Source organism: Macaca thibetana, chromosome 16 (assembly GCF_024542745.1).
Source record: "Macaca thibetana thibetana isolate TM-01 chromosome 16, ASM2454274v1, whole genome shotgun sequence".
Lineage (NCBI taxonomy): Eukaryota > Metazoa > Chordata > Mammalia > Primates > Cercopithecidae > Macaca > Macaca thibetana.
The window spans coordinates 48,155,315-48,183,223 of record NC_065593.1 but is presented as its reverse complement, the minus strand read 5'-3'; the positions used below and the strand labels follow the sequence as shown (position 1 = coordinate 48,183,223).

The window sequence follows — 27,909 nt, the reverse complement described above, 5'->3', positions numbered from 1 at the left end:
ACCCTCTGAGCAGAGAGACTAAACCACCAATGGGGCATTGAGGCATTCTACCCATCCCTCTACAAATAATTTACATGAAATGCACATATTTTAAGTGTATAGGCGGTTTTTTTTTTTTTTTTTTTTTTTTTTAGACAGAATCTCGCTTGTCACTCAGGCTGGAGTACAGTGGCGTGATCTTGGCTCACTGCAACCTCTGCCTCCTGGGTTCAAGCTATTCTCCTGCCTTAGCCTCCCAAGTAGCTGGGATTACAGACGCCCACCACCATGCCCAGCTAATTTTTGTATTTTTAGTAGAGTCAGGGTTTTGCCTGTTGGCCAGGATGGTCTTGAACTCCTGACCTCAGGTGATCCTCCCGCCTTGGTCTCCCAAAGTGCTGGGATTACAGGCGTGAGCCAGTGTGCCTCGCCTAAGTGTATAGGTTGATGATTTTTGACAAACATAAATCGGCTGTTTTTTTTTTTTTTTTTGAGTAGCAGCGCATCATTATTTTGCCCAGGCTGGTCTCAAACTCCTGAGCTTAAGCAATCTTCTGAGTAGCTGGAAGGGCAAGCTCAAGGCACCTGGCTTGCCTTCTGTATTTCTGTATTTTTGTGTTTTTTTTGAGATGGAGTTTCACTCTTCTTGCCCAGGCTAGAGTGTGATGGCACGATCTCAGCTCACTGCAACCTCGACCTCCTGGGTTCAAGCGATTTTCCTGCCTCAGCCTCCCGAGTCACTGGGATTACAGGCATGTGCCACCACACCCAGCTGATTTTGTATTTTTAGTAGAGACGGGGTTTCTCCATGTCGCCCAGGCTGGAGTGCAGTGGCGCAATCTCAGCTCATTGCAACATCTGCCTCCTGGGTTCAAGCGATTGTCCTGAGTAGCTGGGATTACAGGTGCCCGCCACCATGCCTGGCTATTTTTTGTATTTTTAGTAGAGATGGGGTTTCTCCAAGTTGGTCAGGCTGGTCTCGAACTCCTGGCTTCAAGCTATCTGCCCACGTCAGCCTCCCAAAGTTCTGGGATCACAGGCGTGAGCCACTGTGCCCGGCCTCGTATTTCTGTATTTTTAACCTTAGGTCCTGTCCTCCATGCTTCTGCGTCTTGCTCTTCCTTAACCTATAGTGAAGACCCAAGCCAGGTATATTCTTTTCTTTTTTTTTTTTGAGAGGGAGTCTCGCTCTGTCGCCCAGGCTGGACCTACCATACCCAACTAATTTTTAAATATTTTGTAGAGACAGGGTCTCACTAGTTGTTCTGAGTGGTGTCAAACTCTTGATCTCAGGCAGTCCTCCTGCCTCCATCTCCCAAAGTGTTGGGATTAAAGGTGTGAACAACTGCACCTGGCTGACTGAAGGAGATTCTTTTAGGGGATTCTGCAGATAACTAAGTTTATACAGTTCTCTGTGATAATTCTATGTGATGATACTGGTGTGCCCAATGAGCTCCTTATGTAACATCTCCTGTTTCACTGCCTTTTCTTTTTTTCTTTTGAGACGGAGTCTTGCTCTGTCGCCCAGGCTGGAGTGCAGTGGCGCGATCTCGACTCACTGCAACCTATGCCTCCCGGGTTTAAGCAATTCTCTTGCCTCAGCCTCCCGAGTAGCTGGGATTACAGGTGCCTACAACCAGGCCCGGCTAATTTTTGTATTTTTAGTAGAGATGGGGTTTCATCATGTTGGCCAGGCTGGTCTCAAACTCCTGACCTCAGGTGATCCACCCGCCTAGGCCTCCCAAAGTGCTGGGATTACAGACGTGAGCCACCGTGCCCGGCTGCATTTTCTCCTGAATCGCTGGATTTTCCAGGTGAATAATTTCTCTTTTCCTTAATGACGTAGGTCAGGAACTCTGACCGTAACCAGGGTCTTCAGGGTCCTCTGACAGCCGAGCAAAAGAGAGGGCATGGGATGAAGAACCATTCCAGATCCAGAAGCTCCTCCTACTCACCCCCCAGACATGCAAGCAAGAAGAGTACCAGGGAAGCAGGGTCCCGGGACAGGAGGTCTCCATCCCCGGGCAGAAGGTCATGGTCCCCAAGGCCCAGCAAACCGTGAGTGTGGGATTCACTGGGAAATAACCTGTGACTGTGGGGGCATGGTCCCTGCAGGCATTTGCTTTTGCTTTTGGAGATGTCCATCCATCGACTTTCCCAAATGTCTTTGCTTTGGTATTTCCTTTACATCATTTTTTTTCCACCTCTATGTAAAGCTCAGGCATCCAAAGCTACATATCTGTAGGTGTATACTGTGCTTTGGGAGCTCTGGGTGAGTCTGACATCAAACCCTATACCTTTATTTTTCTCATACTTGTGCCCTCTGCTTAGATTATACCTCTAAGACCATTAGCTCATCTTGCATTGTTTGAGAGATTCAATGTAAGCCCCTGGATTAAAAAGGCTTTTTCCTCTCTGTGTCTGTTACAGGCACAACTCTAAGGTGAACAGGAGAGAGACAGGCCAAACTAGGAGCCCATCACCTAAAAAAGAGGTCTACCAAAGGCGACATGCTCCCGGATATACCAGGTGAGTCAGGAGCCTAGTTGATTAACTTCACATTCTGCAGGCCTGAATCTAGAAGGGGCCCAAACCAGGGCAAATGGATAATCCATCATTACCTTTTCGACAAACCAACTTTTATTTATCTTGTCAGCCTGTAAGGGTCTGCGTCCCCTACCTCTATCCATGTGAGGCACATTGAAAGGGCAAGGTAAGGCTGGGCGTGGTGGCTCATGCTTGTAATCCCAGCAGTTTGGGAGGCTGAGGTGGGTGGATCACCTGAGGTCAGGAGTTAGAGATCATCCTGACCAACATGGTGAAACCCCGTCTCTACTAAAAATATAAAATTAGTTGGTCATGGTGGCGCATGCCTGTAATCCCAGCTATTTGGGAGGCTGAGACAGGAGAATTGCTTGAACCCAGGTATCGGAGGTTACAGCGAGTCGAGATCGCACCACTGCACACCAGCCCAGGCGACAGTGCGAGACTTCGTCTCCAAAAAAAAGAAAAAAAAAAAATCTCGGCCGGGCGCGGTGGCTCAAGCCTGTAATCCCAGCACTTTGGGAGGCCGAGACGGGCGGATCACGAGGTCAGGAGATCGAGACCATCCTGGCTAACACGGTGAAACCCCGTCTCTACTAAAAAGTACAAAAAACTAGCCGGGCGAGGTGGCGAGTGCCTGTAGTCCCAGCTACTCGGGAGGCTGAGCCAGGAGAATGGCGTAAACCCGGGAGGCGGAGCTTGCAGTGAGCAGAGATCCGGCCACCGCACTCCAGCCTGGGTGACAGAGCAAGACTCCGTCTCAAAAAAAAAAAAAAAAAAAAAAAAAAAATCTCTTTACAAAAACCAAGCCAGACACAGTGGTCCATGCTTGTAATCCCAGCGCTTTGGGAGGCTAAGGCAAGGAGGATCATTTAAGGTCAAGGGATTAAGGTTGCAGTGAGCTATGATCAAGCCACTGCAGTTTTGCTTGGGTGACAGAGCAAGACCCTGTCTCTTAAATTACAAAAAAAAAAACCCTCAATTATTCTTGCTGGGTGTGGTGGCTCATACCTGTAATCCCAGCAGTTTGAGAGGCCAAGGCAGGAGGATCACTTGAGGCCAGGAGTTCCAGACCAATCTGAGCACATAATAAGACACTATCTCTAAAAAAAATTATTTTAAAAACATTAAAAAAAAACAAAAGCTAGTAGTTCTTTGCTTTGCCTGACCCCACTTTCAGTCATGCTACCCAAAGGCAACTACTTTCAGCTTTTTCAGTAGTTTCTTTTCTTTTTTTTTTTTTTTTTTTTTTTTTTTTTTTTTTTGAGACGGAGTCTCGCTCTGTCGCCCAGGCTGGAGTGCAGTGGCGCGATCTCGGCTCACTGCAAGCTCCGCCTCCCGGGTTCACGCCATTCTCCTGCCTCAGCCTCCCGAGTAGCTGGGACTACAGGCGCCCACAACCGCGCCCGGCTAATTTTTTGTATTTTTAGTAGAGACGGGGTTTCACCGTGGTCTCGATCTCCTGACCTTGTGATCCACCCGCCTCGGCCTCCCAAAGTGCTGGGATTACAGGCGTGAGCCACCGCGCCCGGCCTTCAGTAGTTTCTTTTCATACTATGTATTCCTAAAAATACAAATATGTTGCTGCCTCTTCATCCATCAATTTTAGATACTAGATATTTTCTTTTTTCTTTCTTTCTTCTTTTTTTTTTTGAGACAGCATCTCGCTCTGTCTCTCAGGCTGGAGTGCAGTGCCACAATATTGGCTCACTACAACTTCTGCCTCCTAGGTTCAAGTGATTCTTCTGTCCCAGCCTCCCTAGTAGCTGGGACTACAGGCACACGATGCCATGCCCAGCTATTTTTTTGTTTTTTTTTTGAGATGGAGTTTCACTCTTGTTGCTGAGGCTGGAGTGCAATGACCGAATCTCGGCTTACCACATCCTCTGCCTCCTGGGTCCAAGTGATTCTCTCGCCTCAGCCTCCCAAGTAGCTGGGATTACAGCATGCGCCACCACGCCCAGCTAAGTTTTGTATTTTTAGTAGAGACGGGCTTTCTCTATGTTGGTCAGGCTGATCTCGAACTCCCAACCTCAGGTGATCTGCCTGCCTTGGCCTCCCAGAGTGCCACCGCGCCCAGCCTTTTTTTTTGAGATCGAGTCTCGCTCTATTGCCCAGGCTGCTGTGCAGTGGCATGATCTTGGCTCACTGCAACATCTGCCTCCTGGGTTCCAGCAATTCTCCTGCCTCAGCTTCTTGAGTAGCTGGGACTACAGGCACATGCCACCATGCCCAGCTAATTTTTGTATTTTTTAGTAGAGATGAGGTTTCACCATATTGGTCAGGCTGGTCTTGAACTCTTGACATCAGGTGATCTGCCTGCTGCGGCCTCCCGAAGTGTTGGGATTACAGGCATGAGCCACAGCACCTGACCCTAATTTTTGTATTTTTAGTTTATATGGGGTTTCAATGTGTTGCTCAGGTTGGTCTCGAACTCCTGAGCTCAGGGAATCCACCTGCCTTGGCCTCCCAAAGTGTTAGGATTACAGGTGTGAGCCACCGCACCTGGCCAGATCTTAGATATATTCTTACTGTTTTATTTTTTTATTTTATTTTTTTGAGACGGAGTGTCACTCTGTTGCCCAGGCTGGAGTGCAGTGGTGCGATCTTGGCTCACTGCAAGCTCCACCTCCCAGGTTCACGCCATTCTCCTGCCCCAGCCTCCCGAGTAGCTGGGACTACAGGTGCCCGCCACCACGCCCAGCTAATTTTTTGTATTTTTAGTAGAGACAGGGGTTTCACTGTGTTAGCCAGGATGGTCTTGATCTCCTGACCTCATGATCTGCCTGCCTTGGCCTCCCAAAGTGCTAGGATTACAGGCATGAGCCAATGTGCCCAGCCCAGATATTTTCTTACTGGTATAGTAAATAATCTCTTAGTGTAAATGAGCTTTCATACACTCCTTGTCCCATGTTTCTTCTATCCCTATCTTTTCAGTATGGTTATATCAGAATTTTTGGTTCAATTAGTATGTGGATTCATACTTGTATGATACATAAATATTGTTTACTGATACTTTTCATTCCTAAGCCAAGCAGAATATAGAGGTTACATTTCCTTTCTTGTATGATGTGTGTATTTTTTCCTAGTGTCAGTATTTGCTTCCTACAATCTAAACCATGTCTTTGAGTTCTAGGAAATTTTCTTGTATTATTTCTTTGATAACTTCTTTATTCTCCCTACAAAGTCTCACTGTGTTGCCTAGGTTGGAGTGCATTGGGGCGATCATGGCTCACTGCAGCCTCAAACTCCTGGGTTCAACTGATCCCCCTACCTCAGCCTTCCAATTAGTTGGGGGTACAAGGGTATGCCACCACGCCCAGCTAATTAAAAAAAAATTTTTTTTTTTTTTTTAGCAGAGATGGGAGGTCTCACTTTGTTACCTAGGCTGGTCTCAAACTCTTGGACTCAAGCAATCCTCCTGCCTAAGCCTCCCAAAGTGGTGAGATTACGGGCTAGAGCCACTATGCCTGGCAGTCGTTTTCATTTTTTTTTTAAAGTCTCCTACTCTCATTTGAATGCTCTAATATCTTTCATTTATTATCTCTGAAGCAGATTTATTTATTTATTTATTATTATTATTTTTTTTGAGATGGAGTCTCGCTCTGTCGCCCAGGCTGGAGTGCAGTGGTGCAATCTCGGCTCACTGCAACCTCCGCCTCCTGGGTTCACGCCATTCTGCCTCAGCCTCCCCAGTAGCTGGGACTATAGGCGCTCGCCACTATGCCCAGTTTTTGTAATTTTTTGTATTCTTTAGTAGAGACAGGGTGTCACTGTGTTAGCCAGGATGGTCTCGATCTCCTGACCTCGTAATCCATGCGCCTCAGCCTCCCAAAGTGCTGGGATTACAGGCGTGAGCCACCGCGCCCGGCCTCTGAAGCAGATTTTTAATAGTAAATTGTTTTTTGTTTGGAGGGTTTTTTTTTTTTGAGACAGAGTCTCGCTCTGTTGCTCAGGCTGGAGTGCAGTGGTGCGATCTTGGCTCACTGCAACCTCTGCCTCCAAGGTTCGAGTGATTCTCCTGCCTCAGCCTCCCAAGTAGCTGGGATTACAGGTACACACCACCACACCTGGCTTATTTTTGTAATTTTAGTAGAAACAGGGTTTCCCCACATTGGCCAGGCTGGTCTCGAACTCCTGACATCAGGTGATCTGCCTGCCTCGGCCTCCCAAAGTGCTGGGATTACAGGCGTGAGCCTCTAGGCCTGGCCCTATTTATTATTTTCTGAGGCTAAGTTATTCCTTCAACTTCTGGCTTCTAGCTTAGTCCTAAAGTAATGTACTCACAGGCTGTGTCATGAATTTCTAGTCTCCAATGGGTAGTTAGATGGTAGATGTTAACAGTTACATGGATAACCTAGACTTCTGTTCTTTGGTAAATTGTTGAGCAAACCATTGGGATATAATTACTACAGGTTTAGGTTCCTGATGAGTTCCCAATTTATTTCATATTTCATATTTCATAATAATCACTCTAGAGATTACTGAGTGAGATTATGGAATACTTTACTAAAAGCCTTTGAAATTTGGATGAAACCTCCTGACCAGGATGTTAGAAGGAAACTCAGGCTGGCCTTGCACTTGGAGAGAGCAGTGAACTGGAGAGCTTGGGGTGCTACCTGGCTTCTGTGCTTCTTGTGCTACTTCTGTGTTTTTTGCTGGGAGAGACCTGATCGGATGGTTTCTGTGCTCAACAGAAAACTCTCCGCAGAGGAATTAGAGCGAAAACGGCAAGAGATGATGGAAAACGCCAAATGGCGGGAGGAGGAGAGACTGAACATCCTCAAGAGGCACGCTAAAGATGAGGAACGGGAGCAGAGGCTAGAGAAGCTGGACTCCCGGGATGGGAAGTTCATCCAGTGAGTGCATCTTCTTCCTGCCGGGGGCTTTCATGGGGAAGGTCTTAAGATGGCAGGCTGGCAGGTGGTTCACGTTCCAGTGTTTCTGTGTTTGCACATGGAGCCCAGCCTTGTGCAACGAGGCTGCTAGTTACAGGCATTGTAACCTTGGCTGCTACTCCTCGTTTCTGACCACACAGTGGGATGTTTTTCATTTGAGGGGAGGAAAAGTGAATTTGGTATTTTCTAAATCATTGAAATTCCTTGACCTTCCTTTTAAATAAGAATTCATGGCCCAGGAAGCCTTTTTCCAATGAGGCTTTGACTTATTTTGCAAAACAGATACATTTTCCCTCATGGACACTGGTTTAAAAACATTTGGTTCCAGGTGGAGTCACTCAAGTTATCTATGGGGGCTTAAAAGAGGTTGTGGTTTTACAGCTGCTCTATGGCTAACAACCTATTTCCTCTGAAACTGCCAGAATAGTTGACCGATTGAAAATGTTTTTGACTTCCATTTGCCTGTCTTCTCTTCCTAGCCGCATGAAGCTGGAGAGTGCATCTACTTCCTCCCTGGAGGATCGGGTGAAGCGGAATATCTACTCTCTACAGAGAACTTCGCTAGCTCTGGAGAAGAACTTTATGAAAAGATGAAAACTGTCCCCTCTCTTATTGGTTTTCCTGCATTTTCCAGGGAAGCTGCTGACCCCTTAATTCTCTTTATAAGAGTTCGAATGACTTCTTTCACAGATATCAAACCACCACTGTTCAAAGTGACCCTGCTCCATCGAGTCCTGGAACAGCTCACTTCCTTTGTGAGCTAGTGTAACTTGCTTTGTGGGACACTCAGTAACTTTGGGTTTTGACTCTTGAATGGATGGGCACGGGACCATCTTGGTGGGAGTGCTTGTGCCGCTCTGGAAGGCCGTTCCCTGGGGTTGTGATGTTTATCATGCCACTTCCTTCTTACCTGTGCCAACAGACCTATTTCACTGCCTCAGTGTACACCAGACCCTTCAGAAACCTCTCTGGTGTCACCCAGATAGATTATGCTTACGAGACAAATTCATGTTTACTTGATTCAGAAGATAATGTTGCCGGGTGCGGTGGCTCATGCCTGTAATCCCAGCACTTTGGGAGGCCAAGGCAGGTGGATCACGAGGTCAGGAGATCGAGACCATCCTGGCTAACATGGTGAAAACCCATCTCTACTAAAAATACAAAAAACTAGCCAGACATGGTGGTGGACGCCTGTAGTACCAGCTACTCGGGAGGCTGAGGCAGGAGAATGGCGTGAACCCGGGAGGCGGAGCTTGCAGTGAGCCGAGATCGCACCACTGCACTCCAGCCTGGGCAACAGAGCGAGACTTTGTCTCAAAAAAAATAAAAAATTAAAAAAAAAAAGATAATGTGACAGAATGATGTCAGGTTAGGTCAAAGCCAAGGGAGTGACAGAATCTGGAAAATCAAACAATACAAACAGTCCTAAATGAACTGTTAACTATTTGATCTTTGGATGTAAAAGTGTAATGTGTATATGTACAAATGTATAATTCTTACATGCTTTTAAAAAAGGTTAGCTTTGTGAAAATACCTTGTTTGGTCAGTGACTTTACTGGGTAATAGAACCACATTGAACCTTGATGGCAAGGAATAAAATAAGGCAGGCCAGCTCGTTTTTCTCTGAATCTGGCTGATTTAGGAGGAGCCTGGGTTTATCGACAGGATCTGGAGTATCTTCTTTTCCACTGCTTGCAGTCTCCAATGTAGGCAGTGTAAAGGTATAGTAAAATGATTTTAGGAGTCAGAACCAAATTGCCAATATGCTCCATGGCTCCTAAAGGAAAATAAAATGGAAGCTTTTTATTTCACGGCTTCATTTCTTACTGTGTAAGAAATGAAGATTACAATTACAGATTTTCAGGAGTTGTTTGCTAGTCTCTTTCAGTCAGTACTAAAAAAACAAAAAAAACCCTCAAGGGGCCACTCTTCTATCTTTACTCCTTTTCCCTTCTCTATTCTTTCACCAGAAGCCCTCATTTGACCAATGAACTCCTAGGCCCTCTTGACCCGCACATTAGCAGGGCGATTTCCTTGTTCTGCTAATTCCTAATTCTGCTTAAAATGTATTTGGATTTCTGTTTTTCAACACTTACGATGCCAGGCACTGTAATGCTTGAAACCCGATCTTTCCCTAGAGAATGTAAGTTTTTTCATTTAATCACTTCATCATGCTTCCTTATGCCGGGGTTAATTATGTTTATTTTATTAATTGGTAATAAAGGCCACATTTATTTTTGTAACTGTTTAAAGAGCGACCACCTGTGGAGTACCATATTTACGAATTTCCATACAGAAAGAACAACGTTGACCTGTGATTTGTGTCGAATATATGGAGATCCCTCATCTGAGAATTATGTAACAAAGCGTGGGGCAGTTTACTCAAAGATTTTACGAAATGAGCCAGAGTAAGACGATTAGTGGGATAGGTGTCCGAAGGTGCTGGCGGCCTCTGAGCTCTGACCCTTTGCGGGGAGACCAGGCAGCAGGTGGGTGGGCGCGGGGCCCATTCATAAAAACCAATGTTCCCGGCCTGCTTCTCATTGGCCCTGGGGGAAAAGGGGCGTGCCCCGCGGATGGAGCGCGCCCGGGACCCAGCGGAGTGGGTAGATCCACGCTTGGGTGGAGCGAGGGGGCGTTCCTTGGCTTTCCAGGCTGGACTTCCTCTTCCCCTGGCTGCGTCCCTCCTCTCCCCCGGGGTGGGCATGGTACGTCCCGCCCTCCTCGCATTCCCGCCCCTCCTTCCCTTCCGGAGCGGTGGCGTCGCCGCCATCTTGGCATTCGGGTTGAGGGAAAGAGCCAAACCCTGGCGTTGGGGGGCCCAGGCGGGGAGCCCCTCCCGCGATCCACAGCTACGCCTGCCCAGCCCTCCTCCTCTTCCCGCTCCGGTGCGGGGCCCCGAGGCGTTCGGAGGCCAGGCGGGTTTCTGTCAGGCCCGGGGAGGAGGGGCGGGCGGGGCGGCCGCTGCCTCCCCGGGACGGGCCGTACCACGCGAGCGGGGAGGACGGGGCCAGGGGACGGCAGGGCTGCTGCACCGCCTGGGGGCGGGGTGCGGAGCGGGCTGGCCGGCTCCCCGGGGCGGGGCGGGAGGGCGGGGCGTGGGGCGGACGGAACCACCGGGGCGGGGTGGGGAGGTAACGGGACGGGCGCGACCATGGTGCGGTAAGGGAGCGGGGGTGGGGATCGGTCCGGGGGAGGCCTGAGGCCGCTGGCTTGTGCGCTGTCTCCACCGCCCCCCTTTCGCCGCCGCCGCCGCCGCCGCCGCCGCCCCGGGCATGTCGTCTAACTGCACCAGCACCACGGCGGTGGCGGTGGCGCCGCTCAGCGCCAGCAAGACCAAGACCAAGAAGAAGCATTTCGTGTGCCAGAAAGTGAAGCTATTCCGGGCCAGCGAGCCGATCCTCAGCGTCCTGATGTGGGGGGTGAACCACACGGTAACCAGCTCCTGCGCGCCCCTCTGAGCGCGGCCCCGCGCGCTCCCACGCCCCCCGCAGCCCTGGGCCTTTGCCCCGCAGGCCCTGCCGGTGACGCTTGCCACCCCTCGCCAAGCCACTTGCACGCCCACCCCACCCTTGCACGCCGTTCGGCCCCGTGTACACTCCCCGCACTCCACGCGAGGCCTGGTGTCTCTGTAGTCTGCCGTCGCCACCTCCCCTTCCCTCCAGCCCTTCTGGCTTTCTGCGTGTGGCGTGCTCGCTTGGGGCAGCCCTGGAGCGCAAAGGCAAGGCCTGGGTGCAGTGGAGTCGCTTTCATCCCTGCACCTTCTCCTCTTACTCCCTCACCCTATTTGTTGCATGTATATTTCCTCTTGTTCCTTATAGCCGGCTGCCAGCTCTGTCAAGTAGCAGTGGTCTGCCCAAATAGTCCTCTCTTTCTGATCGTTTGTTGTGGCTGCTCAAATTTTCCTATCCTCCAGGCCTCCTTACCCTTGAATGTAGAACTCCACCCTGGGTTTCCTTTTTTTTTTCCTCTTGAACAAGATGTATTAACTGGAGAAGCTTAGGCTTCCTTGAAGCAGACACTTTACCCAGGTGTCTCCGGGTTAGGGAGAAGAGAGAATGGCTGTTAACCATTTGAGAGAAGAGGATGCCTGGTTATAAGGAGGGACTATTCATAGTAGAAATAATATGACTTCCCATAGTTTTTGAAGGTGATCATTTCAAAGATGTTGACTTATCTGTTGTGTGGCTGCAAGGGTGTGATGATGCATAGTGATTATGGCCCTAGATAGGAGAGATCGGTCCCCTGGGTCCTTAGGGTGCTTTGAGATTGTTCAACAGCCCCTGCCAGGAAGTTGGATGCTGAGGGTGTTTGAGCTGGAAGACTGTTTATGTGGTGTTTGTTCAGGGTCTTTCTTCTCCCTTTTCCAACCACTTGCTCTTTGCCTTCTGACCATTTCTTTATGAATCCCCACACTAGGAATGAGCAAAGGAAGTCAAAGGACCCGAAACACCAACTTCACTAACTAGAATTTTGGAATAAGGAGGATCAAGCTTGGGTTTCCTGTGGATTTCAGTTCTTTAGGTTCACTTGTGAGTGCTTGAAATTGCCCACAAGACCAAGCGATGACAAAGAGGGCCAGCAAGACTTTACATTGCTTTGGCAGAGGGGCTGAAGGTGCCTTTGGGTGGAGATGGATGAACCGTAATCTGAGCTAGGGTTTTAGATCTTGACCTGTCATTTAGAAAAGTGCACGTGTAAATTGAGGTCTCTGTGGTTTCTTGGTCTTGGGCAGGTTACTGTTTTCACTGTCATCACTGGTGTTAGTGAGGGTCCTGCCAGGATAGGGAGTACCAGTGGTATAATGCCCAGACCTCTAGGAGCTGCTTCGGGCCAACAATCCAGCCCAGTTTGTGACTCGGTCTTCCTGCTGCCCCAGGGGTTATCTGACAGCATTTCTAGGGAAACTGGGTGATCAGAATATGAACCCCATGTCCCTTTCTGGAAGTCACTCCTTGATTTTGTTCTGCATCCTGCTTCTCACTCTACCAGGCCTCTCTCTGCCAGTTCTGTTTCTCACAGAAAGCAACCCGTCTGTAGAGAACTGGTAGAGGCCTGAGAGTCAGGTGTATTACAGCTAGCCACAAGGAACTTCGGGTCCCTCATTTTACACATGAAGAAAAGGAGGCCTCGGGTGGAGGATTAGCTTGCCTGTGGTCACAGCAAGAGATGCCACTCATTGTCTAGCACCATGGGACTGTATCAGCCAAGGGTGGTGCCTGAGTGGCTGGTCTTGTTTTCTTTGCCTCCTGTTGCTTTTTCTCTCTCTCAGCCAAGTCTCAGGATAGATGGGAAGTTATAGTCTGGTTAGAGAAGGTGAGTGTATGCTCTGGGTTATGTGCCTATGCATGTCAGGTCCTGGGAGTGTGTGTGATGCATGGTGTTCCGATAGGCAGGCATGAGTCTGTCCAGATGTGGGTATGAAGCTTCTCAATAGCTGATGATTAGGTATCTGTGAGTCCTACTCTCTTGGACAAAGTGGTCATCTTTTTTCTTTGCTAACTTTAAGTTGAAAGTTTGTTTGAGGGGCTAGTTGGAAGGGCATTGACTTTAAGCAAGATCTGTGCAGCTGGACATAATGAACAGGCACCTCATGGGAACTTCCCACCACTGCCCTGGACAGGCTACGCTTCAGAGGCCAGTTAGTCCTAAGTTTTACTGCTTCATCCTGGTCTGCAGTAAGGTCTAGTACTTCAGTGTCCCCATTTGGAAACTGGAGACATCTGCCTAGAAGAAGAGTGTATAATCTTGCACTTGTCTAAGGGATCAGGGCCACATTGCTGTCGGTGGACTGCTGCACTTTTTTGGAGATTTCCCCCCTTCAAAAAAAGCCTACTTGGTAACATTTTGTCATCTGAGATTTCAGATACTGCCTTTTCTTTTTTTTTTTTTTTTTTTTTTTTTTTTTTTTTTTTTTTTTGAGACGGAGTCTCGCTCTGTCGCCCAGGCTGGAGTGCAGTGGCCGGATCTCGGCTCACAGCAAGCTCCGCCTCCCGGGTTCACGCCATTCTCCTGCCTCAGCCTCCCGAGTAGCTGGGACTACAGCCGCCCGCCACCTCGCCCGGCTAGTTTTTTGTATTTTTTTAGTAGAGACGGGGTTTCACCGTGTTAGCCAGGATGGTCTCGATCTCCCGACCTCGTGATCCGCCCGTCTCGGCCTCCCAAAGTGCTGGGATTACAGGCTTGAGCCACCGCGCCCGGCAATACTGCCTTTTCTTTAGTTTCTCACCTGTTTAGGCATGCTAGTAGTCTGTGGCTAATGGTGTATCAGATAGGAACGATGGATATGTCTTTACAGCAAAAGTTAGTTACCCTTTCATGAGGTGATTGGTTTACTTCTAGGTGGAAAAAGAGAGGACTTTGAACTTGGTGTTATCACAGAAGCTGCTCTCATGGACGAGAGCCCGTGGATTTTGTGGAGGAAGAATGTGTAGGAAACAAGGAGAAAAGTCAGAAGACTTTGCACCTGTCAGGGAAGAACTAGTGAAGAGCGAAAACCAGTGTTTTAGTGGATGAAATACAGTTCCAAGGGTTTGGAATTAGGGAAGAGATGGCCTCAGAGAGGAGCATGGAGACTATGGGAGGTAGACCTGGCTTGATACTTGTTGGCCATTTTAAGAACCAGGTATGTGTGAAACCTTACCATGGGGATCAGAGGAGCAGGAGCAGTTGATGTTAACTCTGTATTTAACCATTTGAGGAACTGTCAAACTGTTCTCTAAAGTGGCTGTACCATTTTACATGTCTACCAGCAGTGTATAAGAGTTCCGGTATCTCTGCATCCTTGTCAACACTTGTTACTGTCTTTTTAAAGACATTAAAGTCATTCTGTTGGGTGTGAATTGGTATCACATTGTGATTTTTTTTTTTTTTTTTTCGAGACAGAGAGTCTCACTCTGTCGCCCAGGCTGGAATGCAGTAGTGTGATCTCGGCTCACCGCAACCTCCGCCTCCTGGGTTCAAGCAATTCTCCTGCTTCAGCTTCCTCAGTAGCTGGGATTACAGGCACCTGCCACCACGCCCGGCTAATTTTTGTATTTTAGTAGAGATGAGGTTTCACCATGTTGGCCAGGCTAGTCTCAAACTCCTGACCTCAGGTGATCCACCTGCCTCAGCCTCCCGAAGTGCTGGGATTACAGGCATGAGTCACTACACCCAGCCTCATTGTGACTTTGATTGGCATTTCTGTGATAGCTAATGATGTTGAGCATCTTTTCATGTACTTATTGGCCATTTATACATATTCTTTTTTTTTTTTTTGAGACGGAGTCTCGCTGTGTCTCCCAGGCTGGAGTGCAGTGGCGTGATCTCGGCTCACTGCAAGCTCCGCCTCCCGGGTTCACGCCATTCTCCCGCCTCAGCCTCCCAAGTAGCTGAGACTACAGGCGCCCGCCACCACGCCCGGCTAGTTTTTTGTATTTTTAGTAGAGACGGGGTTTCACCATATTAGCCAGGATAGTCTCGATCTCCTGACCTCGTGATCCACCCGCCTCGGCCTCCCAAAGTGCTGGGATTACAGGCTTGATCCACCGCGCCCGGCCTACATATTCTTTTCTTTGTTTTTTTCCTTGAGACAGTCTTGCTCTGTCACCCAGGCGGGAGTGCCACGATCTCGGTTCACTGTAACCTCCACCTCCTGGGTTCAAGTGATTCTCCTGCCTCAGCTTCCTGAGTACCTGGGATTACAGGTGCCCGCCACCACGCCCAGCTAACTTGTGTATTCTTAGCAGATACGGGGTTTCACCATGTTGGCCAGGCTGGTCTCAAACTACTGACCTCAGGTGATCCACCTGCCTTGGCTTCCCGGAGTGCTGGGATTACAGGCGTGCGCCGCCGCGCCCGGCCTGTACATTTTCTTTTTGTTGTTGTTGTAGAGACAGGGTCTCACTTTGTTGTCCAGGCTGGTCCTGAACTCCTGGCCTCAAGTGGTCCTCCTGCCTTGGCCTCCAAAAGGACTGGGATTGCAGGCATGAGCCACCATCCCCAGCCTTCACTGGTATCTTTTCTTTGGAGATTGTCTATTAAATTCTTTGCCCATTTACAAAAATCTTTTTGCCCATTATTAAATTGGGTTGTCTTCTTATTATTGGGTTATAAGAATTCTTTTTATATTCTAGATACAGGTCCCTTATCATATATATGATTTGCAAATATTTTATCCCATTCATTGAGTTGTCTTTTTCATTTTTCTTTTTTTTTTTTTGAGATAGAGTTTTTGCTCTGTCGCCCTGGCTGAAGTGCAGTGGCACAATCTTGGCTCACTGCAACCTCGGCCTCCCAGCTTCAAGCAATTCTCCTGCCACATTCTTCTGAGTAGCTGGGATTGCAGGGACCCGCCACCACACCAGGCTAATTTTTGTATTTTTAGTAGAGATGGGGGTTTTGCCGTGTTGGCCAGACTGGTCTCGAACTCCTGGCCTCAAGCAATCCCCCCGCCTCGGCCTCCCAAAGTGGTGGGATTACAGGCATGAGCCACTGCACCTGACCTGCCTTTTTCATTTTTCTTATGGTATCTTTTGAAGTTCAAGTTTTTACCTTTAATAAAGTCCAATTTATCTGTTTTTTTGTTGTGTGTGCTTTTGGTGTTATATCTAAGAAGACGTTGCCTAACCCAAGGTCATGAAGATTTACTCGTTTGTTTTGTTCTCAAACTTCTGGCCTCAAGTAGTCCTCCCAACTAGAGTTTCAGCTCTTTCTTTCTTTCTTTATTTTATTTTATTTTATTGTGGTCAGAACATTTAACATGAGATCTACTCTCATAACAAAATTTTAGGTGTACATTTACGTTATTGATGACCATGGGAACAGTGTCATAGCGCAGCTCTCTAGAGCGTATTCATCTCGCTTGACTGAAACTTTATGCCTACTGATTAACTCCCCATCTCCCCGTGCCCCCAGCCCCTGGCAACCACCATTCCACTCTTTGTTTCTGTGAATTTGACTGTTTTGAAACCTGATATAAGGAGAATCATGCAATATATGTCTTTCTGCAACTAGCTGATCTCACTTAGCGTAATGTCCTCAAGGTTCGTCCATGTTGCATATTGCAGAATTTCCTTCTTGTATTAAGGCTGGATAGTATTCTGTTGTATATGTGTACCACATTTTCTTTATCATCTGCTGATGGATTTGTTTTCACATCTTAGCTCTTGTGAATAGTGCTGGAGTATGTATAGTTTTAGCTCTTACATTTAAGTCTGTAATCCATTTTGAGTTCACTTTTGGGTATGGTGTGAGGGACAGATTTATTCTTTAGTCTGCTCAATTTCTCTCCTACATTCCACCCCAGTTCTGTTCTGTCCATACATTTTCTTTCTTTCTTTTTTTTGAGGCAGAGTCTTGCACTCTCGCCCAGGCTGAAGTGCAGTGGCACAATCATGGCTCAGTGAAGCCTCTGCCTCCCCAGGCTCAGGTGATTCTCCTGCCTTAGCCACCCGAGTAGCTGGGACTACAGGCACATGCCACCTCACCTGACTAATTTTTGTATTTTTTGAAGAGTCGGGGTTTTGCCATGTTGCCCAGGCTGGTGGCTGGTCTTGAACTCCTGGGCTTAAGCGATTTGCCTGCCTCGGTCTTCCAAAGTGCTAGGATTACAGGCATGAGCCACCGACCTCCTTTACCTGTCTTTTTCTCTTGCCCTACTGCTTTATAAATCTTCAGAGGGGACTGGCGTGGTGGCGCATGCCTGTAATCCTAGCACTTTGGGAGGCCAAGGCAGGTAGATCACCTGAGGTCAGGAGTTCAAGACCAGCCTTGCCAACATGGTGAAACCCTGTCTCTACTAAAAATACAAAAATTAGCCGGGCATGGTGGCGCATGTCTGTAATCCCAGCTACTTGGGAGGCTGAGGCAGGAAAATTGCTTGAACCCGGGAGACGGAGGTTGCAGTGAGCCAAGATCGCGCCATTGCACTCCAGCCTGGGTGACAAGAGCAAAAGTCCATCTCAAAAAAAAAAATAATAATTCTTCGGAGAAGGCAGGGAGCAGTGGCTTATGCCTGTGATCCCAGCACTTTGGGAGGCCGAGTAGGGTGGATCACTTGAGATCAGGAGTTTGACACCAGCCTGGCCAACATGGCAAAACCCTGTCTCTACTAAAAATACAAAAATTTGCCAGGTGTGGTGGCGTGCGCCTGTAATCTCAGCTACCCAAGAGGCTGAGGCAGGAGAATGGCTTGAACCCAGGAGACGGAGGTTGCAGTGAGCAGAGATTGTGCCATTGCACTCCAGCCTGGGCAACAGAGCGAGACTCCGTTTCAAAAAAAAATCTTTAGAGAACGTTCCTGCTCAGGCCTTTGAATGAAGTTTCTTTTAGCAGGCCTTCCCACCTCACAGGGAACAGTGGGACTCAAATAGCAGGAGAAGGAGAAAGCAAGATATGGAAAGGAGGAGTAAACACGGGTAGATTTATTGGCTTCTGTGGCCCTCTCTTCCTCTCTGGAGTCGCAGTTCTTGCTTTGGACCTCCTCGGGCCTGTGAGTGTATTTCTACCATGTCATGTTTTCTTTTTTTTTTTTTTTTTTTTTTCTGAGACGGAGTCTCGCTCTGTCGCCCAGGCTGGAGTGCAGTGGCCGGATCTCAGCTCACTGCAAGCTCCGCCTCCCGGGTTTACGCCATTCTCCTGCCTCAGCCTCCCGAGTAGCTGGGACTACAGGCGCCCGCCACCTCGCCCGGCTAGTTTTTTGTATTTTTTAGTAGAGACGGGGTTTCACCGGGTTAGCCAGGATGGTCTCCATCTCCTGACCTCGTGATCCACCCACCTCGACCTCCCAAAGCGTTGGGATTACAGGCGTGAGCCACCGTGCCCAGCCGAGCACTGAACTCTTTGTCTCTGTTTTCCCTTTAAGTCTCAGAGCCAGGCTTGGTATGCCAGGAAAAAGGAAATGGGCAGCCACCACGAATTGTTTTTGTTGGCAGAAAAACAAGGAAGTGGAATGGTTTCCTCTAGGCATAGATTTAACAATCACATTCTCTTGTGAGCACCCCCTGGAATGGGAACTGGCATGACTCTTTGGGATTTTTTTGGCTATTGAGAGGATTTAGCCAATGAAGGGTATCACAGAGCTGGATACTGGAAATTTAAAAATCAACTTTATTAAGGAATAATTTATGTGTAATAAGTGTGAGTATTTTAAGTATACAATTTGATGAATTTCAGCAAATATATATGCTCATGTAACCATCACCCCAAACAACATATAAAACATTTCTGTCACCGTAGAATCATACTTTTCATGTCCCTTTACACTCAGCAACCCCTGCCCTCTGGCCAGGCAACTCATCTCATTTCTTTCATTATAGATGCCTGTTGTAGAATTTCATATAAATGGGATCATACAGGATACACTCTTGTGTCTATGTCAGTTTTTGCCAGCAGTTTACTGAGTCTCTGCTCCACTGCCAACTTATAAACTACCCCTCCCCCAGCACCCCTCTCCAAACGCATGCATTCCTATGGCTTCCTTCATTTCTCCTTGAGTAAATTGGGTTTTTTCCCAACGCTAGGAAGGTATGGTTCCCTAGCCCAGTTACTGCGTTAACTTGAACTTCCTCCATTCTCTGACATTTCTAAATAAAAAACGTTTGGAACATAAAAGGGGCAGCCAATTAAATGCCATTTCCCCCATTTATGCTCCTGGAGGAGTTCTGGTGACTCTAGGTTATCCCCTCACTGCCACCTGGGGCCTCATTGAGATAATAGGATTTGCAAGGAAAGTGTCTGGGAGACACAAGGCTGTGCCTCCTCCCCCCAGTCCATTAAGTCGGGACTAAGGTTTCCTCTGTAAATCCTGAATGCATTAGTGGCAACTGGGTTGAGGGTCAAATGTCAGATACTTTGCTGTGATGGGAGAGGACATCTGTGGTTAATTAGACCACTAATTGGCTAAACTCGATGTGGGGAAGGGCAGGATCTGCCCTCATCTCTGCACCAATGGAAAACCAGCTGTCTGTCCAGGATCCAGCTCCCTGAAGGGATGAAAGACAGAAGGTTTGTTTGCAGTAGAGGAAAGGCATCCTGCCCCATCTGCCCCAGTTTAGTGTATGGCAGGACTTGACACAGGAACTGGCCTCACTTTATTTTATTTTCTCTTTTGAGACATGATCTCACTCGTGCCCAGGCTAGAGCGCAGTGCAGTGGCGCAATCATAGCTCACTGCAACCTCAAACTCCTGGCCTCAAGCAATCCTCCCACCTCAGCCTCCTGAGTAGCTAGGACAAGAGGTGTACACCACTATGCCTGGCTAATGTGTTTAATTTTTTTTTTTTTTTTTTGAGACAAAGTCTCACTTTTGTTACCCAGGCAGTGGTGTGATCTCAGTGTGCTTTTGTTTCAAAAAAACAAAAAGAGAGGGAAACTTGTACATGCTTTAAGCGAGATTGTGACATCCACATTGTAGCTTAGTGTCTCCGAGGCACGTGGCCTCCTGGCTGAGAGCCTTACGTTCTCCTTGCTTTTCAGATCAATGAGCTGAGCAATGTTCCTGTTCCTGTCATGCTAATGCCAGATGACTTTAAAGCCTACAGCAAGATCAAAGTGGACAATCATCTCTTCAATAAGTAAGTCGTCTACTGAGTGGACTCAGGTTTGTGGCAGTCCTTTCCCTCAAGTCAGAGGTTTCTGAAGCCTCGTGCATGGCGGGAGCCAAGGCAGCACCTGGATCTCAGAGCTGACAAACTGGCCAGGAAACTGCATTCGCTATGTGCCTCTCATCCTAGTATTGTCATCATCTCATTCGTTTATCAGCCTACCTCTGGTGTCCCTTGGGGCACGTGGCTGGGCCTAGGGTGATTCATCTAGAGCCAGCTCAGGTGGGAGTGAGCTGCTCTGGAGCTGAGGTATCCAGTGTGAGGCTGTAGCAGTGGCCCCATCTTGATCTTAGTCTGAGGCAGGAGGTTGCCAGGCATGTTCCTGGCCTGGGATGCCGCCAGGCTCTTTTCTGTTTGGCTGGTGTATGAGCCACAGGCGGAGCATGGGGCTTGAGGGCACGCTACCCAGAGTAGCACTTCCCATTTTTGTGTGTTGTTACTTCTTGGATTAGCACCAGTGTCTGAAGGTTGTCTCAGATATTGTTGGAAACACTAGCGGCCGCCTCACCTGGCACAGTTTTGGGCCTGCTTTAAGCCCTTTGGGGCCTGGATTTTCCATCCCTCTGTGGACCACCCCAGGACTATTTGCTGCTCACACTTTCTCCTTTCTGCATGTGAATCCTGGTTCTATTCTTCATTGTCTCACAGTCCCCACCACTTCACTAGCTGGGTTCTGTCACCCCACCATTCCCAGACTGTTAGTCCAGAAGAGAAGATTGACTTGAGAACGTCCCTTAGTGACCTCCCTCTGCCATAGTAAGTAATACCATCTTGTTCTAGAAGCTGTCTGTCTCCATAGCTGCCACTTGTTAAGTGGCCACCTAAGGAGGGAGAGGCAGCCCTCAACTCAAGAGGCCAGAAAGAAGGTTGTTCTGACCCAGAGGTCAGGGCTCTGGAAGTGGGCATTGCACCACTACCCACTTCAGGGTCCATGGCCTCTGGTAAGGTGCTACCTCCTTGATATCTTGGCCTAAAGCAGAGAACCCAATCTCTTATTTTCTTCTATTTTATTCCTTTTTGTCCTTCCAACAACTGTGTGTGTGTTTTTTTTTTTGGTTGGTGTTTTTGAGACAGAGTTTTGCTCTTGTTGCCCAGGCTGAAGTGCAGTGGCGCGATCTCGGCTCACTGCAACCTCTGTCTCCTGGGTTCAAGTGATTCTCTTGCCTCAGGCTCCCGAGTAGCTGGAATTACTGGCAGCCGCCACCACGCCCGGCTAATTTTTTTGTATTTTTAGTAGAGATGGGGTTTCACCATGTTGGCCAGGCTGGTCTCAAACTCCTGACCTCAATCAGGGTGATCCACCTGCCTCGGCCTCCTAAAGTGCTGGGATTACAGGCGTGAGCCACTGCGCCTAGCCCTGTGTATGCTATGCTATTTATCAGATTCTAGTATTGTTTACTAGAAGATAGGGTAGATAAGGCAGATAGGCCACTTCCTTTCCAAGAAGACATTCCTTTTGATTTCCTTAAAGCCTGTCATCCTGGAGTAGTCAGAGGGACATATTTCTGAAAGGGGGTCCCTAAACAGGATAGCTGTTGTAAAGATGGAGGATTGGTAGGAGTCATCATTTCAAGGTGATGTTCTGTCCTCCTGGGAGTCTGTGTTGATGAGGGAGTGGGAGGGTGGAGATTGGTGCCAGCAGCCAGCAGACAGGGCTCTGTGGTCCCACTCAATTGACTGAGGACCTCTTTAAGTCAGGCACTCTTTTCCTGTGTCCCAGTGGAAGCCCAGGGCAGGGCTTCCTATATGTAACCATCTTCAGGATGCTTCCACAGGAGTATGGCCAGAGGAGAGGGGCCCTCTGATGAGAGAGGTTTTTCCCTGTAGCATTCAGGCTGATTTCACCTCACAGCAGATGCTCACATGCAGCTTCCCACTGTAGTGAGCACAGTGCTTGTGAGGTGGAGCCTCCACTCAGGCTCATGGCCCAGCAGGTGAGAGTTTTTTCTTTAATGTATGTTTTATTGAAGGGCAGCAAACACATAGAAAAGTGCACAAATCTCAGATATACTGCTGGATTAATTTTACAAAGTGAACACAAGATGTAAAGGTTTTAAACTTTTACATGCTCAGAATCACCTGGAGTGTTTGTTTCTCGACTCAACTCCAGAATTCCTAAGAGCCTGGAAACCTACGTGTTAAGTATGGCAGATGTTCAGATCCAGGCAATCTGTGGACCACACTTTGAGGAGTTCTGAAGTCAGAATATAGATGAGGCTAGGTGTGCTGGCTCATGCCTGTAATCCCAGCACTTTGGGAGGCTGAGGTGGGAAGATTGCTTGAAACCAGGAGTTCGAGACCAGTCTGGGCAACATAGCAAGACTCTGTCTCTATTACAAAAAATAATAATAATAATAGAATTAAGATGAGCAAGGGGCAGTTCACAAAGACATGTCTCTGCTTTTCCCTAGGGAGAACCTGCCCAGCCGCTTTAAGTTTAAGGAGTATTGCCCCATGGTGTTCCGAAACCTTCGGGAGAGGTTTGGGATTGATGATCAGGATTACCAGGTATGGAGGCTCCTGGCAACATCAGAGTATTAGGGAATGGAATGGGGTCAGGAAGCCACAGGACACGTAGATAATCAAAACGTGTTAGCTGTTTTTGTGCTGTGTCTCTGTGTCATGCCTTGCTCCAGCCCAGGTGGTCTCTCCCCCAGCGGTGGGGGGCCCCTTGGAGCGCGAGGGCCTTAGACATGCTTCTGAGGATGCTGCACACACTCAGGTCCCTCTCCCTTGGAGGGAGAGCAGCAGGAGGGAGAGGGGTCTGCGGAAGCGCCTTCATTTTAGTCTGACATTCCCAGTCTAGGCTGAAGAACCCTTCTCATTCATAGTTTCGCTTCAAAGACAGAATTGGGTGGGACATGGTGGCTCATGCCTGTAATCCCAGCACTTTGGGAGGTCAAGGCAGGTAGGTCACCTGAGGTCAAGAGTTTGAGACCAGCCTGGCCAACATGGTGAAACCCTGTCACTACTAAAAAATACAAAATTAGACGGGTGTGGTGATATGCGCCTATAGTCCCAGCTACTCGGAAGGCTGAGGCAGGAGAATTGCTTGAACCTGGGAGGTGGAGGTTGCAGCGAGCCGAGGATCATGCCATTGCACTCCAGCCTAGGCGACAAAAGTGAAACTCAGTCTCAAAAAAAAAGAGAATTATTGTCAGTGAGAGATGAGGCCTCTTAAAGCAGATAAAACAGATTAGAAAACGAAGACTTCAAGGATAGTGAACCTCTTGCCAGGTATGAGTGTCACCTCCTAAACTTATGCCCTATCCTGGTGGTGGGAGGGAGGATTGGGCTGCTAGGGCAACTGTCCCCTTCAAGGGGTGACAGTGTTGTAGAGGCTATTGACCTCTTGGGAGGAATCAATCCCAGTGTCAGGGACATTAGAATCTGACTCATAGTCCATGGTTTCTGTCACTTCTCCTCTTAGCATGTCTCCTTGGATCTTCTTCCCTGGCAGACAGCCTTGTGGTGAAGGTGGGCGAATTTTCCACTTCACCTTTATAGCTGTAAGAAATGTAACTGACTTTGGCCAGGCACGGTGACTCACGCCTGTAATCCCAGCACGTTGGGAGGCCGAGTCAGGCGGATCACGAGGTCAGGATATCGAGACCATCCTGGCTAACATGGTGAAACCCTGTCTCTACTGAAAATACCAAAAAATAAGCTGGGCGTGGTGGCGGACACCTGTAGTCCCAGCTACTTGGGAGGCTGAGGCGGAAGAATGGCGTGAACCCAGGAGGCAGAGCTTGTAGTGAGCCGAGATTGCGCCACTGCACTCCAGTCTGGGCGACAGAGCAAGACTCTGCCTCAAAAAAAAAAAAAGAAATGTAGCTGACTTTTTGTTGTTGTTTTTTTTTTTTTTGAGATGGAGTTTCACTCTTGTCGCCCAAACTGGAATGGAATGGCACGATCTCGGCTAACTGCAACCTCCGCCTCCTGGGTTCAAGCGATTTTCCTGCCTCAGCCTCCCAAGTAGGTGGGATTATAGGTGTCTGCCACCATGCCTGGCTAATTTTTTGCTTTTTTTTTTTTTTTTTTTTTAAGTAGAGATGGGGTTTCACTATATTGGCCAGGCTGGTCTCGAACTCCTGACTTCGTGATCTGCCCACCTCAGCCTCCCAAAGTGCTGAGATTACAGGCGTGAGCCAGCACCCCTGGCCTGACATATAGCTGACTTTCATTCATCTATGGGGAAAACTCTTTTCCCCATAGCACAGTGAAACCTAGAATGGATGCCCCTTTTCTAACACTGTAGTTCTTCCCACCCCACCCCTTTCACAGAGTAGTTCACAGCAGCAGAATGGACCTTGGGTTAGAGTCTCCTCCCCTCTCTCCTCCTCTCTGGAGGGCTTGCGTGCAAAGAAAAGTATCTTGAAGAAGAGGGCGAGGGTTTGTGAGAGGAGGACGAGATGGCTGGGGCTTGAATGCCCAGGAATGCCCACACCTGAGAGGTACTGGGAGGTTCCTACAGCCCCCTGTTAGGATTGAACCCTGAACTCAATCATGACTTGACTGGGGATGGAGGTTTTCGGGAAACTTCTTGCCACTGTTGCAACCCCAAGTTGCTCAGACATCTTCCCTCCATTGTTCGTTGGTGAGGGGTTCCAAGTGAGGGGTTCCTTCGCCTCCCCTGGGCTGTCTAACCACATCCTCTCAGTGTCTGCATTTTGCTGCTAACAGCCTTGTGGGTGCATGCCCGTGCTCAAGACTGAAATGAGAGCAGGGAGGATGGTGCTCAGGGAGGGGACCCTATATTCTTGGACTGCCAGCCACTTAGAGAGTCAGGAGATGCTGCCTCTACCTCCCAGCTAGGCTTGCAGCCTATAAGTCTTATGGGAGAAAGGCCAGGCTGGGAGGAAGAGGGACGCAGTCACAGAGTCTACTCAACATTTCTGTAACGGGAACACTCTATTTTTTGGGGTGCTATTTTAGCACCTTTGCTGAGGAACTCCCCAAGCTGCTTACCACCTCTGACTTTAGTTTTCCCCATGAAGGTGGTCCTCACTCCTCCGCCAGGGTTTTCCAAGGAGGTATTGGGGGAAAGTAAAGAGTAGGATCCTGGCCGGGCGCGGTGGCTCAAGCCTGTAATCCCAGCACTTTGGGAGGCCGAGATGGGTGGATCACGAGGTCAGGAGATCGAGACCATGCTGGCTAACACGGTGAAACCCCGTCTCTACTAAAAAATACAAAAAATTAGCCGGGCGAGGTGGCAGGCGCCTGTAGTCCCAGCTACTCGGGAGGCTGAGGCAGGAGAATGGCGTGAACCCAGGAGGCGGAGCTTGCAGTGAGCCGAGATCCGGCCACTGCAGTCCAGCCTGGGCGACAGAGCGAGACTCCGTCTCAAAAAAAAAAAAAAAAAAAAAAAAAGAGTAGGATCCTGATCAGCCAGGCATGGTGGTGCATGCCTATAGTCCCAGCTTCTCAGGAGGCCAAGGCTGAAGGATCCCTTGAGCCCAGGAGTTCAAGGCTGCAGTGAGCTATGATTGCACCACTACACCAGTTTGGGTGACAGCAAAATACCATCTTTAAAAAAAAAAAGGGCTGGGCGTGGTAGCTCACACCTGTAATCCTAGCACTTTGGGAGGCTGAGGAAGGATTGCTTGAGCTCAGGAGTTCTAGACCAGCCTGGGCAACATGGCAAAACCCCATCTCTACAAAAACTATAAAAATAAGCCAGGCGGCGGGGCGCGGTGACTCAAGCCTGTAATCCCAGCACTTTGGGAGGCCAAGACGGGCGGATCACAAGGTCAGGAGATCGAGACCATCCTGGCTAACCCGGTGAAACCCCGTCTTTACTAAAAAATACAAAAAACTAGCCAGGCAAGGTGGCGGGCGCCTATAGTCCCAGCTACTCGGGAGGCTGAGGCAGGAGAATGGCGTAAACCCGGTAGGCGGAGCTTGCAGTGAGCTGAGATCCGGCCACTGCACTCCAGCCTGGGCGACAGAGCGAGACTCCATCTCAAAAAAAATAAAAAATAAAAAGATAAGCCAGGCATGGTGGTGCACACCTGTAGTCCCAGCTATTGGTAGGCTGAGGCGGGAGGATCACTTGAGCCCAGGAGATAGAGGCTGCAGTGAGCTGAGATCTCACCACTGTACTCCAGCTTGGGTGACAAAGTGAGACTCTGTCTCTACAAAAATGATAATAATAACAGGATCCTCATTGAGAGATGGGGAAAGGACTTGGAGAGGAGACATTTCTGTGACATGATCCCTATGTATGTTTTCTTGGGAACAGGGACATTTGGGATCTCCCCTGAGCCTTGCCTCCCTATCCCTTTGGTTGACTCACACCTTCCCACACCCTCCCTCTTAAGGCTTCTACTGTTCTCTGATCCTAATGGGAATAGGGCCTTGAGGAGGAGCAAGGATACAACCAGGAAAGCTCCCCAAAACTGCCTCCCAGCCCTGCATAGACAAGCAGGAAGTTGAGGCAAGGGGAAAGGTGTCAGGCTCGGAGATGAGGATCAGCTGTCTGCTTTGGGGAAGATTTTTCAGCACTAGGGTAGATCCACGGACAAGAGACGAATGGGCATTGCTGCTTTGTGCTAGACCCCTTGAAGACAGTATTTCCTAAGCTTCGTCTTTGCCACCCCCGAGAGACTGGGAGAATCAGCTCAGTTTGCGTCTTTGTGTTCCCGATGAGGAGATGCAGGGGTAGAGAAGTTAAATGTCTCACCCAAGGTCGTAGTGCATGTGAGAATCCAGATTAGACTCAGCCCCCTCCATCAGAGGCAGAATTTTAGTAGGATAGCTCTCTGGGATCAGGACAGAAACTTTCACAGTCAGTCCTCTTCCCATCCTAGACTGGAATGAAGGGCACGTGGTAAGGAACAATTCTTGTCACTTTGGAGGAAGACTTAGGGAGGGATGTGAACACTCTGTGAGAAAAGGGGCGGGTAAACTCCCATCTGGGAGTCCCTCTATCTCGGTGTTGTTGGCACTCAAGCAGTCCAGCCCCTGAGGGAAGACTCAGCGAAAGAATTCTGTTCCCCTGGCAAGCCCAGCCTGCTTTTGTTTCGATTATCAGAATTCAGTGACGCGCAGCGCCCCCATCAACAGTGACAGCCAGGGCCGGTGTGGCACGCGTTTCCTCACCACCTACGACCGGCGCTTTGTCATCAAGACTGTGTCCAGCGAGGACGTGGCGGAGATGCACAACATCTTAAAGAAATACCACCAGGTATGGTGAGTCCCAAGCCTGGGCTGCAGAGGATGGGTTGGAAGAGGGAGAAGAGAGCCCCGGGGGAGCTTCTTAGGGAGTGGTTGGTCCTCTCTGGTAATGGCAACTGCTTCTGATCACCAAGCAGTGGGACTCTCCTGCAACTGTATTTCTGTGAGCTGAAATGCCTAATTTAAAAAGGGAAGAAGGAGCCGTGAAGGCTCATTGCCAACTGAGCCCCAGCTGGAAAGTGTTCACGCTCTGGCATCCACCCCGTTTCTTCTGAAAGAGGCCCCCTCGGCTCGGCAGGCTTGTTTCCTTTCCTGTCCCATCTCTCCACTCATCTGGAACCTGTCCACGAGGAAGGCAGGGAGTCCCGTGGCACCATCTGTGTGTCTGTCCTCAGCCTGCTTGGGTCTTCCTTTCTGGGGCACCTGAGAAGGGCTGAAGGGAACTTCTGGTCTTTCGGGAGTTATGGCAGAAACCCTGGGGCATGGCGTGGATAAGAGCTTTGGATATGGAGCCGTTCTCTTCTCCCAGATGGCTGGATCCCTGGCGGGCCTTGTCTCTTCCCTGTGGCTTTCCCATATCAGGCTGGCAGAAGAGATGCAAGGTGTGGATCAGGGATTTTCCTGTGGTAGAATCCTATTTTAAACAAAATCTTAGGTGAGATACTAATAATATGAACCCACAGGGGCTCTGAGCCACCTGCTCAGATTGCCTTTCCCTCTGACAT

The 27,909-nt window shown here is 48.9% G+C and overlaps 2 protein-coding genes across 4 annotated transcripts in view; both read left to right on the top strand.

Annotated features, from left to right (window-relative positions):
- CWC25 (CWC25 spliceosome associated protein homolog) overlaps window positions 1-9,673 on the top strand; it is a 33,888-nt gene extending 24,215 nt beyond the window's left edge. The window contains exons 7-10 of the mRNA XM_050762775.1: window positions 1,826-2,037; window positions 2,410-2,508; window positions 7,221-7,382; window positions 7,901-9,673. Of these exons, the coding sequence (XP_050618732.1) occupies window positions 1,826-2,037; window positions 2,410-2,508; window positions 7,221-7,382; window positions 7,901-8,015 (588 nt within the window). The 3' untranslated portion in view covers window positions 8,016-9,673. The remainder of the gene's footprint in view (window positions 1-1,825; window positions 2,038-2,409; window positions 2,509-7,220; window positions 7,383-7,900) is intronic.
- Window positions 9,674-10,188: 515 nt separating this feature from the next.
- Window positions 10,189-27,909, top strand: part of PIP4K2B (phosphatidylinositol-5-phosphate 4-kinase type 2 beta) — a 32,399-nt gene continuing 14,678 nt past the window's right edge. For 2 of the 3 annotated variants that reach the window (XR_007720104.1, XM_050762779.1), the window contains exons 1-4: window positions 10,190-10,855; window positions 19,881-19,978; window positions 22,420-22,516; window positions 27,042-27,194. Coding sequence is in view for 2 of the 3 variants with exons in the window: in XM_050762779.1 (XP_050618736.1) it covers window positions 10,697-10,855; window positions 19,881-19,978; window positions 22,420-22,516; window positions 27,042-27,194 (507 nt within the window). In the remaining variant the exon portion in view is untranslated. Of the gene's footprint in view, window positions 10,856-19,880; window positions 19,979-22,419; window positions 22,517-27,041; window positions 27,195-27,909 lie in introns of all 3 variants that reach the window. The other variant, XM_050762781.1, reaches the window with a different exon arrangement.